This window comes from Blennius ocellaris, assembly GCF_963422515.1.
Source record: "Blennius ocellaris genome assembly, chromosome: 1".
Taxonomy (NCBI): domain Eukaryota; kingdom Metazoa; phylum Chordata; class Actinopteri; order Blenniiformes; family Blenniidae; genus Blennius; species Blennius ocellaris.
The window spans coordinates 34,500,965-34,517,545 of NC_137650.1; the positions used below are offsets into that span (position 1 = coordinate 34,500,965).

The window sequence follows — 16,581 nt, forward strand, 5'->3', positions numbered from 1 at the left end:
TTCACATGTGGATACATCTCAGAGGGGGAAGGGATACTATGGTGACCTTGACCTAATTTGCATATTAAGTAGGTCACAGGGTCACGAAGTGCTTAAAAACACATTTTGGGCTCTGGAGGCCTAGGTTTTTGAGCTAGGGCTCTGAAATTTTATACACACCTACTAGTACTCTGGGGACACCCTCCAGCATACCAAGTGGCCTGACCTTGACGATTGGTAGGGTCTGAATTTTGCTCGTCATGGTTGCAAAATACATGTATTTTCATATAAACATTTCTCCTCATTTCTCAGCAGTTCCTGGGCCCACAGTCACCAAACTTCACACATGGACACTCCACCTGGGGAGAAGGGGCACCATGGTGACCATGACCTCATTTGCATATCAGGTCACAGGGTCACTAAGTGCATAAAAACACCTTTTGGGCTCTGGAGACGTATTTTGACATAGCTTATGAAGAAGACCTTTCAGATTCTACATAATTATCTACTAGGACCCATGGAACACCCTCTAGTGTACCAAGTGTGCTGCCTTAGAGCTGGCTTTGTGAGAAAATATAAAGCCCTCCGGCGGGGGATTAGCCGAGCAACGGCCTTCTTGTCTTTTCTGCTGCAGCCTCCATGCTGCATTGTTGTTGTTTTTTTAATTAATTGTTAGAGATGAAAGTACCAACAACCGTCCTTCAAAACTCCACAGTCCCTCTCGTCTCATCTTCCATTTCTTCCAGGTTTTCCACCTTCTCCCTCCTGGGACAAATGTCGCCGTCCCCCCAGTGAAGGCGGAGACGGGGTGAGGACAGTGGGAGCAGCGTCCAGGAGACGTCCGTCCCATGAGAGTGGCTCCGCCGTCCAGGCGCCGCCAGTGACCGGGGCTGTGGCCGTGGTGGGCCCCGGCCCAGCAGGAGGCCTCCCTCTGCATCACGCCGACCTGCGCCGCTGCCGCTGCCGCTCGCCTCCATGGAGCAGCCAAGAGACAAGTACGGCGACCGGCCGGCCAGGAGCACCAAGGTGTCCCAGGGCAGCCGCAGTGGACACTCGTCCCGGCCGTCCGGCTCGTCCAGCTCCTCCGGGGTGCTCATGGTGGGGCCCAACTTCCGCGTCGGCAAGAAGATCGGCTGTGGAAACTTTGGCGAACTGAAGCTTGGTAAGTTTAGTCATGCGTTTGAATAATTCACCGCTTCAAGGAAGTGACTTTTTGGAGCCGTTCCTAATTATTTATTGAGCCCGCGTCATCCGTTGTGGACCTTTTTTGTTTTGTGAATCGATTTTCCAAAGGAAATAGTTTTAACAAGTTCTCCACTTAAACACTGAATATTTTGTAAAGCGTTTCAAGTTGTATTTCCAGGAGGCACCTAAAATGTGTTTTTAACCTTTCTTTTTGATTCCAGGTAAAAACCTCTATACCAACGAGTATGTAGCCATTAAACTGGTGAGTGTGAATCCTTTTGTTTACCTTTGCACCTGAAAAAGTGTTTTTAAAGCGCTTCGTTATTTTGTGGAACTCAGTCGGTGATGAAATGACACTGCTCTATAAGAGAAAGTAATGAGGTGCAGGCATCGCTGACGGGTGAGGCTTTCTTTTGAGTGCGGAGGACCCGGGTTCGACTCTAAATAGCTAAAAAGACGTTTTCTCAAAGGGCTATAAAAGAGCTGAATATTTAGTATTTTGGACATTTTGAGCATCTTCACACTGCTGCTCTTGTCGAGTTTCTCGAGGTCTGCAAATAGCAATATGCAAGTCTTGAACTGAATTGTGGGTTTCCTGGTTTTAATCAGAAATGTCAGAGAGTAAGAACTAGCAGGGAGTTATGGAAGTAAAACTGTGCCATCAGATTCTGAATTCGAATTTGTAACTCTAAATTTTTTTACCATCGAAATCAGACTTTGAATTTTAAAAGCTGTCGAATTTCAAGTACGTATCTTTTTTTGCTTCTGATTTTTTTTTTCAAGATCTAAAAATATTCAGTGTGTAAAAATTCAGTGTGTCTAAAAATTCAGCTGCAAAAACAAATTCAGCCGCAAAAAAAATTCATCTGCAAAAAAAATTCATCTGCAAAAAAAATTTAGCCGCAAAAACAAATTTAGCCGCAAAAAAAATTCAGCCGCAAAAAAAATTCAGCCGCAAAAACAAATTCAGCTGCGAAACAAATTCACCCGCAAAAACAAATTTAGCCGCAAAAAAAATTCAGCCGCAAAATAAAATTCAGCTGCAAAAACAAATTCAGCTGCAAAAACAAATTCAGCCGCAAAAAAAATTCAGCTGCAAAAACAAATTCAGCCGCAAAAACAAATTCAGCCGCAAAAACAAATTCAGCTGCAAAAACAAATTCAGCTGCAAAACAGCCAGAATATCTGTGCCATCAGGACGATGCAATGGATACCCGTCTCATTCTCAATATGGCACAGAGATTCTGGCTGTTTTGCAGCTGAATTTCTTTTAGAGCTGAATTTTTAGACACATTGAATTTTTACACACTGAATATTTTTAGATGTTGAAAAAAAAATCAGAAGCAAAAAAAAGATACGTACTTGAAATTCGACAGCTTTTAAAATTCAAAGTCTGATTTCGATGGTAAAAAAAATTCAGAGTTACAAATTCGAATTCAGAATCCGATGGCACAGTTTTACTTCCACAGGCCGAAGCTGCCGGTGGACTTAATGTGGCGACCAACGTAAAAACGGAGCCGCCTTGAGACGCTAGTAGGGACGTCAGGCAGCCTCGCTTCCTCTCCAGTGGCTCAGACGGGTGAAATAGTGACGTTATAACTTCTCCTTGTCGTGGCGTCGGGTATACGTGTCTATATTTTCACAAAAACAAAACAATTCCTACCAAGAAAATCCCTCCAATCAACATAAAACCATTTTAAATAAAACCTTGCAGTGCAAAGCGTCCTAAAAAACCCATTTAGCTGTTGCTTTATGCATCTTTTTACAAACTCGTTCCTGAGAGCATTCGCTTTGGGGCGAATGCTGGTTTGCCAGCTTTCACGGCAGCATAACCGATATCTTAGCTCGGGACTTCGGCGTTGTTTCGCAACTCTTGAGAAATTTGTTTTTTTTGTTTTTTTTAAAAATCATCGTCTTTCCTGAAACGTTCACAATTTGCTGGCTGCTCTAGAGCCTCCTGCAGGCCGGCGGACGTTTGACCCCCGTGATGGAGAACCGCCAGAGGGAAACGGGTTTAGTGTTGTCGGTTACCACGGAAAGGTCGTTTCTGTTTTGGGTACAAAACAAAGATGTAACGTAATTTTTTAATGTGTTTGCAAAGTGACTGCCATGTGGTTTTATGGTCGGAAATCACCGGGGTGCGAACTAGTCACAACATCAGAACCAGTTATCTCCTGATGGGAACATGAAGATGTGCTCAGTCACTATTTGGCCCCGTGCCAGAGAGCAGGACCTTTTTTATTTAGTTTTTTTGTGTGTTTTTTTGTGGCTCCAACAATCGAAGCGGCTTCTCCCCAGCGTTGAAGCTCACTTTGGTTGCTGCTCCTCCTGACTCGTACCTCCTGTCATTGCTCAGCAGAGGCTTGTCATTTTCTCCCGTAACAAAGACGTACGCTGACTCAGCCAAGCAGGATCGAGTTACTGGAGATTTGAAGTGAGGAAGATGATCTATACGTCTGAGAGACGGGTCCCAGCACTAGAGACAAGAGACCAGTGTCACCAGGGTGTATTTTTCACGCTTAGATTTCATTAAAATTGGATTTACGTTGCTATTGTTGGAATATTTTTGGTGCAAATATTTAGTTTTTGTGAAACTACAGACATTTTCATTACCAAGTGAGGAAAAAGTTTGAATTTACACGTTATTTTGGTGCTATTTTACCCACTGAAGGTGACGTTGGGCTGTACGTGGCCCTGCAACTGAAATGTATCAGACATGTCTGCACTGGAGTTTGAACTGTGGGAAGAACTGTGGAGAACCTGCAGAGTCATACCAGGGATGTTCTTATTGCTTTACAAGACGGATAAACACTTCACCATCCCCCGGCCTGTAAATCATACCTCACTCGTATTTTTTTTATCGATTTTCATCCCTGGAACGTTGGATGTGTAAAGCTGTTAACACGTTCGTGGCGTCGATACATTTTGTTCTTTTGAGTATTAAAAAAAAAAAAAGAAACGATGTATTTTCACAGTGTTTTTAACTTTTGATGTGTTCTCTGCACAGGAACCGGTGAAGTCGAGGGCGCCACAGCTGCATTTAGAGTACCGGTTCTACAAAACCCTTGGAACCACAGGTAAGGACACACTCCTCCTCCTTCTCCTCCTCGCCCTTGTTTTCATCGTGACGCTGTAATGATGTTGTGGAAGATCAGCCGGGAGATTGCATCATTTCCACAACAAGTGATTACTCAAACCCAGATTGCACGTTGATATTAAGCTGGGTCAGCGACCGATGTTTAATCCCCGGGACTCTGTGGACATCAGCGCCTGTGTGCAGCCAAAACATGGCGAGAGCTGCAACTTGCTAGAAAGTCGACTCTGTAAAGTAGGGTGTCAAAGTCATTTCAGTTGAGGGGCCACATCCACCTGATCTGACCTCTGGAGGGCCAACAAGTCAAATATAACATGTTAAACTGCAGATATGGACAAATGTCAAAGTCTTTCCTTCTTTTGATCCTTTTGTAACTGCAAGAATTCGCCAGTCTATTCTGAAATATACATATTAAAGTTAATCAGATATTATATTTGCAAAAAAAAAAAGCCCTCGGTCACCTGTATCTGGATATCGTATTTTTATTCAGGATTAAAACAATTTGTCATCATCTGGAAAAAAAAAATTTGAGTTTAGGTGTCTAAAAGTATCACTTCACATAAATTGGACACCTTTATTGTGAAAGGTGTTGCTTCATGTGACCTCCACAGATGCATTAATACATTCTGACCAAGGGCGGTTTTGAATGTCATTTTTGCCCATCTAGTCAATTTTCATATTTATACTTTAAAAAAAATAAATAAAAAAAATCACATGGCGGCCAGATTAGATCCTCTGGTGGGCCGGTTCTGGCCCCCGGGCCGCATGTTTGACACCCCTGATGTAAAGTATGAAAGATCTTCAGAATCACCTCTTTTATTAAAAAAAAACTCATGCAGGCTGTTGAGGTTTCATTATCAGAGATTAGGTTTAGGATCGCTCCACTCATGTATACAGCGTGACATACATGTATACATAAAGGAGGGGACCGAGGACACAGCCTTGAGGGACACCGGTGTTACGAAGTCACAAGGTGGCAGGAAGCTTTAGATCAGGGGTGTTAAACATGCAGCCCAGGGGCCAGAAGCGGCCCGCCAGAGGATCTAATCCGGCCGCCATGGTTTTTTTTTTTTTTTTTTAAGTATAAAAATGAAAACTGACAGAGGCTGATCTAAAAACACTAGATTGGCAAAAATGACATTCAACACCGCCCTTGGTCAGAATTTGACCCCTGACATTAATGCATCTGTGGAGGTCACATGACGCAACGCCTTTCACAATAAAACGAGTCCAACTTTTGTGAAGTGATACTTTAGACACGAAAACTCAAAACAACTTCCAGATGATGACAAATTGTTTTAATCCTGAATAAAAATACGAAATCCAGATACAGGTGACTGAGGGTTTGTTTTTTGTGTGTTTTTTTTCTTTTTTTGCAAATATAATATCTGATTAACTTTAATATGTAAATTTCAGAATAGACTGGCGAATTCTTGCAGTTACAAAAGGATCAAAAGAAGGAAAGACTTTGACATTTGTCCAGATCTGCAGTTTAACATGTGATGTTTGACTTGTTGGGCCTCCAGAGGTCAGATCAGGTTGATGCGGCCCCTCGACTAAAAAGAGTTTGACGCCCCTGGTTTAGATCCAACTGCACAGTGAGGAGGGTGAAGGTGGACGTTCATGAGTTTGTTAAGAAGTTCCGAGTCGATTATGGTGGGCTCGAGTGTTTGTGTGAGGAAAAGAGATCGTGTGTGATGGAGAGAAGGTCAGCAGGGTCGGTGATGTCGTTCACAACCTCCTATGTTTGCTACACTGGATTCATGTTGACGTACGTCTGTTTGCTCCGTCGGGCCAGTGTTTCTCCCTTCGCTGAAAATCAAACGACTTCTCCAATGGAGACGTCGATTAGGGTGTGGAGAACACTTCACTATTTTCAGCCATGAATGGTTTTCAGTGTCTTCAGTGGAAACAAACTGAACACAGCACTGATGTGTATTTCGAGGCCGACACACTGAAACACAGTTTACACATCCAGCACACACACAAATATCAGCATTCATACTGACTCATCTTTCTATACTTGCAGCACATTGAAGTCCCACAAGCACTTTCCAGCACTTCTCTGGACTCCACATTAAGTTGTAGTATTTGAACAAAACAAACCATTATATAGATTTTACCAGCACGTATAATACAAAGTCAATATTCCATATTATTAAAAACAGGTGTCAACCCTATTTTTTTTTAAAGCATACCTTTATTATTTTAATATTCGTACAACAATACAGCAACCAGCAATTTGAACAATTTAAAAATATGGCATTATTGAAAAAATAAGAAAATACACCAACAAATATTCACTAAATTCTAAGCAATAAATGAAGAGAAAATAAATAAATCAGTACATACATAAATGAAAATACTCATTGACATTAATGATGAATAATAATAGTCTCAATATAAGTTATAACCTATACTTCCATCAAAGAAAAAATTTCAACCCTATTTTAGTTTTATGGCCCATTTACATCCTTGAGTGGGCCGAACCATTAATATAGTGCCTTAATAACCTTTTAAAATTAAACTTTGACGTTTTTACTTTACATGACGAAAATTACTGACTACAATTTGAACATGATGCCAATTTTAATGAAACCTTCTGGTGTGAACTGTAAAAAAAAACCCAAAACTTTTCCTATAGTTGTTGCATTATGCGTGTTTTTACAAACTATATCAGTGAGTTGGCGTCACCGACATCTCATCTGGATTCGCAGTGTTTTGTTTTATCTGCCACTTTTAAGACTTTGACTTGGAGCTTCTTCCACGTCCAGTGTTTCCTGTTTTCCTTTCCTTTTTTTTTTTGGCACTTTTAACTTTTAAAACCTTTTGTTGAACACAACAAACAAAGGCTGCATTTAATCCTCCCACACTGCCTCGAATGTCGTTTTCTTCCCCAAAGTGTCCTTGTAAACCTCACTCTCCAGTATTCGGGGGGGGGGGGGGGGGGAATAAAAAGACAATGCATTAATCACTCGCCGCTTGACTTTTCCATCCCTCCACTTGCGTGCCTCTGAAAACTTCCCAGTTTGTCATAAAGAGATTAGTCAGGGTCTGCTGATGACGAGAACCTTGTGACGATTCGATGACCACTGCTGAGAATCGAATCAGTGCCGGTTTATTTTCGTCCTGGCGTTAGAGGAAATGGGCGGGAGCGCCGCAGACAATGGAGCAGAGTTTTGAAATAGTTATCTAATGCTGCCGCGAGAAAACCTGAACGTCTGCGGCCGCCTGTACTTTAATTCACATTTATACACTCCGGTCACGGTTGCAGAATCTAAAGGCCTCTTTTGTAACACGTGATCCTTGATGTGCTTTTTGGATCCGCGCACGCGTGCGTGTGTGTGTGTGTGACAGAGAGAGAGAGAGAGAGAGAGACCGGCTGACCGAGAGTATAATGGCTATTGTTTTGCAAAGGCAAGGGCTGGAAGAGGCCAACTGTGCGGAAACTCATTAAATATTTAGCGAGTGGGTCTGCCTCTCTCTCGGTGCTAACCTGCCGCCGTCCTCTCTCCTCCAGATGGGATAACGTGGCCTCATTTCTTTCCCGGCTGCGTGCGGCGCCACATTCCTCCCAGCCGACGTGGTTTTTGGTCACGGGGGTCTTTTTTTTTTTTTTTTTTGTGGAATTAATGCGGCTTGACTCAGATGCTCAGGCAGGTGTTGTTGTCCGATGCATAACCAGCTTGTCACTGGATATTAATGAGGATGATTCAATTCAACAAATCAAGCTTCTCCTTCCACTTTTATCGCGCGGGGCGGGAGGAGTCGTGTGTCGGCTTTACAGGAGAGATTAGCTTGTGAAAACGACAAGAATTTTTAGTTTTTTTTTTTCCCCAAGAGAAGGACGATTTGTTCAAGGGTGGACGGACGCGGTGAAACGTGACACCGTCCCTGTAGCCTCTGCAGCCCCGAGGAGTAAACAGTGACACGGCCTGCTGGATTTCCCAGACGCGTAAAAGAAAACCAGCCTCATTGTTCTTTATAGTCGTTCCCTTCAGCGTCCAGGCCGACGGCTTTGTTGAAACCGCACCTTTTTGTTTATCTCACGCCAGGTTGCATGAGCAGCATGCTACCGGTGAGAGAAACGTTCAAAATGGAGAAGTGGCTCATCACTTTGCTCGCCGGCTCTGCCAGGAAAAGCAGGAAAGTCACAGTGAATCAAGTAAATGATTCTACATCCTGCCGGCTCGCAGAGGAGCCAGGCAGGTCGTCACACAGCCGCATGATGAGGAGTTAAGAGGTTTTGCTTTGAAATATTCTCCCAGGTGTGGATGGAAAGAAAGATGATGTCATCCCCCGCCGCGGTCCGTGATGTCATCAAATAACCACAACAATCAGAAGCTACTGCCGCTAGCAGCAGGTGGCGCAGGGCCATAGAGCTATAGAACAAGAATCTACTTCTAAATTTCTATGTGCTCTGTCTTCTTCTGTATTTTCGGTGTGTTTGGTGAGTCACAGCGCCCCTAAAGGCCTGGCAGGTGTACTACACGCTCTGAAACCTCCTTTTTGGGAGGAAAAACGAAAAAAAATGTAATCGTGTGGATGTGAATTAGTCTAATTGGAAGTGGGGAAAATGCAGATTTTCCATACGAATGTCTGCACTCGCCATTGTCAATGTGTTATAATGTTTTCTGTGCTCCTCAGGCCAGTGCAAAACCTTTCTGAAAGAAAAACGACGCGTTCTCTTATGAAATGTGGCGGAAACGTTATGAATATTTCCTCACCCGTGACTCTTTTTTTCGCTATAGTTCAACATATAGTTTGAAATTTGTCGTTACATTGCAAACGTTACATTGAGTTCCAAAAGATAATTGTATGAAGTCTGTTAGCTTTTCCTTTTTTTTTAAATTATGATTTCTTCTCTTAAGAATCACTTTGGAAAAGCGGTGGCGGCCTGAAGAGGCTCTCCATGTTGATTCTGCTGGCGCCACTGTCTGTTCATTCACACATCAATTCATGATCATTGTAGAAGAAAATTAACTTCTCAGTTGTTTTGTTTTTTGGATCTGGGCCATGGAAACAAGAAAGCAAGTTTTTAAATGTGCATTTAGAAATGAAAGCGCTTCATGTTTGAGCCGTTTGAGTCGAAGGAAGAGAGTTTGAGTGACTATTTTCTTCCAAAAAGGAAAACGCAAACACCAGACGACGTGATTATAAATGCTGTTTTTATGTCTCTTTGAAGTGCAGCAACCTTTTCAGTTACCGTTTTGCTGCAGTGACTGAAAACCTCCAGTCTTAAAAAATGTCAATGAATTCATTGCTTTTGTTTTAATTATTTTGTGACGATAATAAAGAATAAAAAAAAAAAACCCTAATTGCTTGGTTTTACAAGTCTGTAAACCAGAGGATGTTAGAGGCTGTAAGAAAATGGCTCACTAGTCAAGTAAATGATCCAGCAAATGATGAGAATGATGGCGATCAGCACAGTTTTAGCTCTCATCATGTCCGGCGTGAGTCAAACCAGCAGCTCGGTGTGAAACCTGATGTCAGCCGGGGCTCGGCGGCATTTAAAAACAGTGAATTGGTAAATGGACTTCCTATCGAGAAGCATTTGGCCACTTGAGGAATCTTTAAAGTGCTTTTGGTCGCAGACTCCCACCTCCACCTCTCCCACACTCTACGTCTCTGCCTCCGTCACGCGATGGTGTACGACACGCTGTGAATTCCAAACGCAAATATTTCTCCACCCATCAATCTCCGCGGGGAGCCGGGCTTTCCCAGCATGCTCCGGGTGAGTGGGAGCTTTCGCCTCGTATGGATTGAAGTATTGACCACATGGACGCCGACACACATTCACAGTGCGGAAACTGCAGAATGGAGACAATCAGACGTGGCTTTGACTAAATGAGCTTGTTTTTCCACAACACGTCTGATTGATTATGGCAAAAATAATAATAAAATACATTTCCAGTTCAAGTCATCCAGGCTGTGCACGGGACACAGTTTTATTTTTCTCATGCTTATCAGTGTACAGGACAAATGAGGTAATGTGTCTTTCAGTCTGGCTCAGAACCTCATATTCATTCATCTAATCTTCTTTGTTCTAAAGAGCAGCTGCCAGAAGCGTTATGAGATTACAGTAATGCAAAGGAAAATGTATCCCGGTTGGTTTACTCAGTTGCAGCGATGCATAAGGCAACACTAAACTTTTAGTATATATACATATATATATATTTTTTTTTTTAATGTATTTTTATATTTTTTTGAGATATTCAAATTAAAAAGAGTATCTTTCCAACCACAAGGTTATTTTGAATAATGTTGTTTGAAACATTATTATAATTCACACAATTCTCCATTAAATTTGCAATAAATCCAGGTCTAAAAAAAAATGTTTGAGATGATGAATATTTGTTTTTAGTCACCAACCTACTGATTGCAACTGACTTCGGATTTTTATTCATACTCCTCCTCCTCCGTCCTCGGCATCCATCGGACTATCAAACACACTCCTGGACAAGTCGTACGTCTCTGGTCGCACTCAGTAAAGATCTTTAAGCTCCGGTGTCCCCCAAGGCTCCGTTCTAGGTCCCATCCGCTTCATGGTCTCACCCGCCCTTGGCCATATTTTCTATAGATACAATGCAGCGTTTCACTGCTATGCAGACGACACTCTGCTCTACCGTTCCAATATTTTAGTTTTGCTTCAAGTGTAGTATTGTATCCGCTACTCCTGAATAAATTTGCCCTTCGCCCCTGCTTCAGTCATTTTGTTGAAATGTCCACCTTCATCTTCGCCACGTGTGTTTCATACAAATCCAGAACTGCCAGTAAAGTTTTACACACCGGTGTGGTGCTCCACCCAGGCTCTACCCTCGTGATGATTGAGAAAATTGGACGTGATAAGTTAAAAGTGCCTCCGAAATTGGTAGCTTCCATCAAAATTTGAGGCCTGCCGTTGAGATAAAGTATACTCTGCAGCACAGGACACACAGATCCAGTGTCTCATGGGTATTTTTTTGCTGTGGTGCCGCGTGGTTCACCAACACCCAGAGTTCCTTTCCCTGCAGAAAAGCTCCTGTTTATGGACTTATTTACAGCACGTCTCCAATCTGACACGTTTTCAGGCCTCCCACAGCCACCCAGGGATTCAAAGCACTCATTCCTATGGTACAATTAGCAACCCACAGAACTACATAATGGTGTCCAGAAAGGCAGGATGGAGCACAGCGGGACTCCTACGTGCCCATATGCTTGGCTGACGGTGTCCACGCCACTTTTTCCCTGCTGCAGTCTGATTCCCAGTACCCGGCTGGCAAGGCCGACGTCTCCGGCAACATATTCAGCATGAACATGTGACGAGTTCCTCCACATTAGGATTCAGGGGTTCGTATTCAGCCTTATTGTCGGTGTCTGGTTAAATTGGAGGCGCAGAGTGTAATGGGTTTACGATGACACTTCGATCACTTCAGTGTTCAGGCTGATTTCTTCGGTCTACGTCTTCATGCTTTATAAAACACCAACCAAGCGCAAGGGGGGGGGGGTGCCGGGGGTGGAAGCAATCACTCCAAATACTTCCCCAGTTGTGATTAGGGAGTGCTTTCCAGTACTTGTGCTTTCTTCCCTCATTTTTCTCATGTGGAATTTTACTCTTAAGCACAATCTAGTTTCCTCCTTTAAAGATCATACGTCTCAGTTTGTCTGCAATTTGTGGACATACTCTGTGTATTATAGGTAATTATTACAATATTCCAACGACATGATATTCTTTTGATTGAACACTATTTTAAGTAATTGCATAGTAGTAGAACACGAGTCCAAATTTTCAATAACCTTTCGTCTTTAAACTGAGAGGCGAGAAGAAAAATCCCAACGTCTTTAGCACATAGATACAAATATGGTGTCACTGTTATTTTATTAAATGTGTTTTGGGAGTCCATTTACATGATGAGCAGCTCCCAAGGTGGAACTTAAAAAAAATAAAATAAATTCTGACCCCTTGGAAATCGCGGAAAATGTGACTTTACAGATTCTCTGCCAATTCGTGTTGTTGTCTGCCCACATATGTGTTTGGTTTCATTACAAAAACAACCAACAGCACCAACCCGTGGCCTGACATGCGAACATCGTTTTCAGCCGTAAACTGACATTGTTTTCAAAACGTTGCAGTTTAAACAACAAAAAAAATCTTTTCTGAACCCAAAACACACAAAAAACCCACCAAAAAAACATGCGTTTTCACTTGGAACGTTGTCGTATGAACGGGGCCTAAATCGATGTGTAAAAACAACCTATACAGACGACCATTAAAACCAGAACTTACAAAAAAGCAGCTACATATTGGAGTGATTGAATGCAGAATTAGGGACGGACATAAAGCTCTTCTATACATGTCTATTTTTATTTTTTTTTCTTGCATGCAATTATATATTTCCTGGACTGAGCACAGTTTAAGGGGCCTGATAAAGCGAGGTCTGTATGATTGAAGCTTTCTTTGAAGATTCTTTGAGGACCCTTTTTAATAGGACTCTGACTCGCAGTGAGCGAAGGCAAACTTTGTTAATTGCCTCCGGGGAAGTTTGACCTGATTTCCTCTTCTTTGAAACTGGAGTTCAGGATGTGGTCATGGAGACAACAAAGCATACAGATATGGCCAATAACAAACAATTAAACTGGAGATCGAGCTGAGATCCAGAAACAAATTACAGATATTATACGTCGTTGGTTTGGATGGGGAGGGTTTTTTTTTGGCGATTAATAAATTCAGAAGTTTTCTTTTAAAACTCTTGCGGGTAAAGTAAAATTGAGCTTTCCTCATCATTCTGTCCTCGCATAATAATAGTTTATCCTCTTGTTTCGTTCTGAGATGAGATTTCTATGTGTACGTTTTTTTACCCTGCACGCGATATTGCCTGTTTTTCACAAGCGATCATTCCAGAGGAATAAACAGATTTTGAAATATTCATATAAGCACCGACCAAGTAAAAACGTCAACTTTTTACTCAAAAATTGAATCACATGTCACTCAAAACCTTTATTAATAACATAAACACACTAAACTAAAACTGTATAGCTCACGAACTGCCTCTGACTCACCTGAAGAAGGGAAACACAACTTTCTATTAAATGCAGTTCCTTGCATTTGCACCATGGTTACACTTTGTCTGCACATAATAACAATGAAGGGTCCCAAAGTGCTGTTTGCGCGAGTATAACCTCCATTGAACTCAGTGTCCAGGTGAAGTTGAAGAATAAGCATTTAATTATGAAGTGTTGGAAGTCCCTGCCCCCCGTGAGTTTCACAAACTCCATCCCGACTTCCAACCCCGATATTAACCTGGAATCCAAAATGTTTCTCTCACCAGTGAACTACTGAGGTGGACTGAGTTCCAGAAGTAAGCACCCCTTTGAATTGAGCTTTTCCGGTTTAGTTCAAACTGTTCGCACACCTCACCCCCGTTTACACAACAGTGCTTCTGGTAAAAACTAAATATTGTAATGAAAACACGTTATAAGCCTTAACAATGGCGAGTACAGGGACATCCATATTGACAGACGACCCAGTTGCATTGTTGATGCGGTGACTGTCGACTATAAACCTCCCAAATCCAGGAGAATCTTCCCTGAGGGTCAGGACAGTCTGGAGCAGGGGTGCCCACACTTTTTCAGCATGCGAGCTACTTATAAAATGACCAAGTCAAAGTGCAAAACTACAAAAATGCAAAACATATATTTATTTTCAAATATATTGAGGATTCTTTATATGTACAATGTATAATGATGTACCTTGCAAAACCGTATGAGCCAATTTTGTGCAACACAACATAATTAACTATGAAAATTTTTTGTAATTACCCGAGTTTACTTCTTTGGTATTGCGACGGTCGACTGGCAGACGAGACAAACGCACTTCGAAAATGACATCGTGAAAAAAAAGTCCAGCTCCCATTCCTCGTGAAAGCTCCCCCACTCATTTTTGACGACCAAAGCTTTTTGTAGTTTAAAAGAAAAAAGCGAGGGCTTCAAATTTGCGTTAACTCGCTTGACTAGCTTGTTAGCTTAGCCACACTTAGCGTCGTCGTTTGCACATGTGCGGTGACCTATAGGTCAGAAAAACTCAGCCGTCATCTGACGCTGCGTTCGATCGTACTCGTAGCTCAGAAAGGTAAATCAGTTTCATTACACCAGCGTCTATTTTTTTCTAATGTCATGCGATCTGCTATTGCTACCTTTGCGATCGACCGGTAGATCGCGATCGACGTATTGAGCACCCCTGATCTGGAGGAACACATTGTTGGCATGTGTGCATCAGAAAAGTTGTATTCTCCCCCCCATTTCAGGGAGTCTGAGGATTTTCAAAAGGTTGTTTTTTACTGTCCCTCCGAGCAGCGTCGTGTCGACGTGCCGACAAAACGTAACTGAAGTTTCCCGTTTTCACTTTGCAAAATGTATGAATGTGACGTGAGTGTGAAGTGAGCTGAGGTCCGAGAGGAACCTTTTCCTCTCTAATCACTAATCTAGTCCAACAGTGGCGTTAATGCTGAAGGCTCAAGTTCAACTCTGCGCTTTTAATTGACAAATCACCAAACCACACAGAGGGAGAATAAGACGGCGCTGCGTTTCTAACCACCTGCCAGCGACCCGCTTCCCTTTACAAGAGGTCAACCTGGGAGCGAGAAGGCTGCCTGAGCCTCGGGCCGTAAAAACAAGACGCTGAATGTCAAATGTGGATTTCTTTCCAGACGCCATGTTGAAGAAATGGATTTGAATCACGGTTAAGAGACAAAACGCACTGTTCAGAACCGTGCATCAGACGACCCTCTATCAAAAGAAGTCGGCCCCTCCGCAGGTTTGCAGGATAATTAATTGTCCACCTGTGGTATAAAGGGCAGCGGCCAATCGTCCAGCCCCGACCGCACGGGACTGACCACGAAACGCTGAGCCGCACGGCGACGAGGAGCACAACACGAGCCAAGGTGACAGATGGGACGGGATTTTGGAGCAATTAAGAGCGAGTGAGCGGCGAGTCGGTGATTCCGTCGGGGAGGTTCGGGACACGAAGCCGTGTGACCATTGCTCTGCGGCAAGCGGCGGCCGGGACTCGTCCTCCTGGCACTCCTCAAGGGTTAACGTTCACTGAGCAGCGCTCCGTGTCCTCGGCGACCTCGAGGTGCCCCTCCCCCCCCCCCCCCCCCGTCGGCACGGCTCCGAGTCCTTGTGTAGTTCACCTTGAACCTCGGTTTGATGTATCATCAGTTAAGGGAGACGGGGGAAAACAAACACGTTTGCCACCTCCGGCTATTTCATTTCCTGTCGTTTATTCAACTAAAAAAAGCAAAAAAAAACACTTATCTCTTCATCTGAGTGGCGTTTGACCCAGTTCACTTATTGATAATTTAAATTTTCCTTCGCATTTTTTCAACTTTTTCTGGTTTTGTGATTCCTTGTGTTGCAGCTGAAGGCGTTCCCCAGGTGTTCTACTTCGGTCCGTGTGGGAAATACAACGCCATGGTCCTGGAGCTGCTGGGCCCCAGTCTAGAAGACCTGTTTGACCTGTGCGACCGGACGTTTTCACTGAAGACCGTCCTCATGATCGCCATTCAGCTGGTGAGTCCAGGGAGAAACATGTGTGATACGTTCATCTAAAAATACTTTAGAATTTTTTTGAGGTAAAACCATACAAAACCTTAACTTCACAGCTAAAGTGCAGTCCAGCTTTATAGTGCTTATAAAACAGCAGATGTGTTTAATGTATTAATGAAAATGCCATGTGAACAAGGTTACAAAAAAACCAAAACAAACTTAAAACTCTCCACACACAGAAAACAAAACCAATAACCACTGTCAATTACAGTAAGAAAAGTAAATTCTAAATACAAAGAGAATAGACCTTTAGTCAACCAGGATATAGTGTATAACACAATATATAAAAGCACATTGGAATGACTGTAATGTATTAAAAAATGTATTTTTTTTTAATAACAAAAAATAAATAAATAATAAAAAAAAAAAGATTCATAATTCAACACTAGTTAGTTGGGTTTAAGTTTTAATACATCTTAGATTAAAGTACTCAAGTTGCAAATCCATTCATTCAGTCGTGTTTGTTATCTTTGCTTGTATTTAATCAATGCCTCTTTAAATAAAAGCCAACAACGTTGGTCCCAAATGCAAAAAAAGCATTTTGGAAAGATGTGAGAAAAACAACAAAACAAAACCAATTACAGAAATAAAAGTAAATTCTAAATACAAAGAGAATAGACCTTGAGTCGACCAGGATATAATGTATAACACAATCATTCTCGCTCCTCGGGAGATGGTTGATCAGTAAAGTTCAGGAAAGGCCTCCACACCTGGTCAAACGTCTTTTCTGATCCTCT

At 42.5% G+C, this 16,581-nt stretch overlaps 1 protein-coding gene across 3 annotated transcripts in view; it reads left to right on the forward strand.

The window, feature by feature from the left end:
* Window positions 1-954: 954 nt before the first annotated feature.
* csnk1g1 (casein kinase 1, gamma 1) overlaps window positions 955-16,581 on the forward strand; it is a gene marked incomplete at both ends in the record, with an annotated part of 35,978 nt that continues 20,351 nt past the window's right edge. For all 3 annotated transcript variants that reach the window (XM_080496489.1, XM_080496491.1, XM_080496490.1), the window contains 4 exons: window positions 955-1,141; window positions 1,386-1,426; window positions 4,172-4,241; window positions 15,657-15,808. In XM_080496489.1, the coding sequence (XP_080352615.1) occupies window positions 955-1,141; window positions 1,386-1,426; window positions 4,172-4,241; window positions 15,657-15,808 (450 nt within the window). The remainder of the gene's footprint in view (window positions 1,142-1,385; window positions 1,427-4,171; window positions 4,242-15,656; window positions 15,809-16,581) is intronic.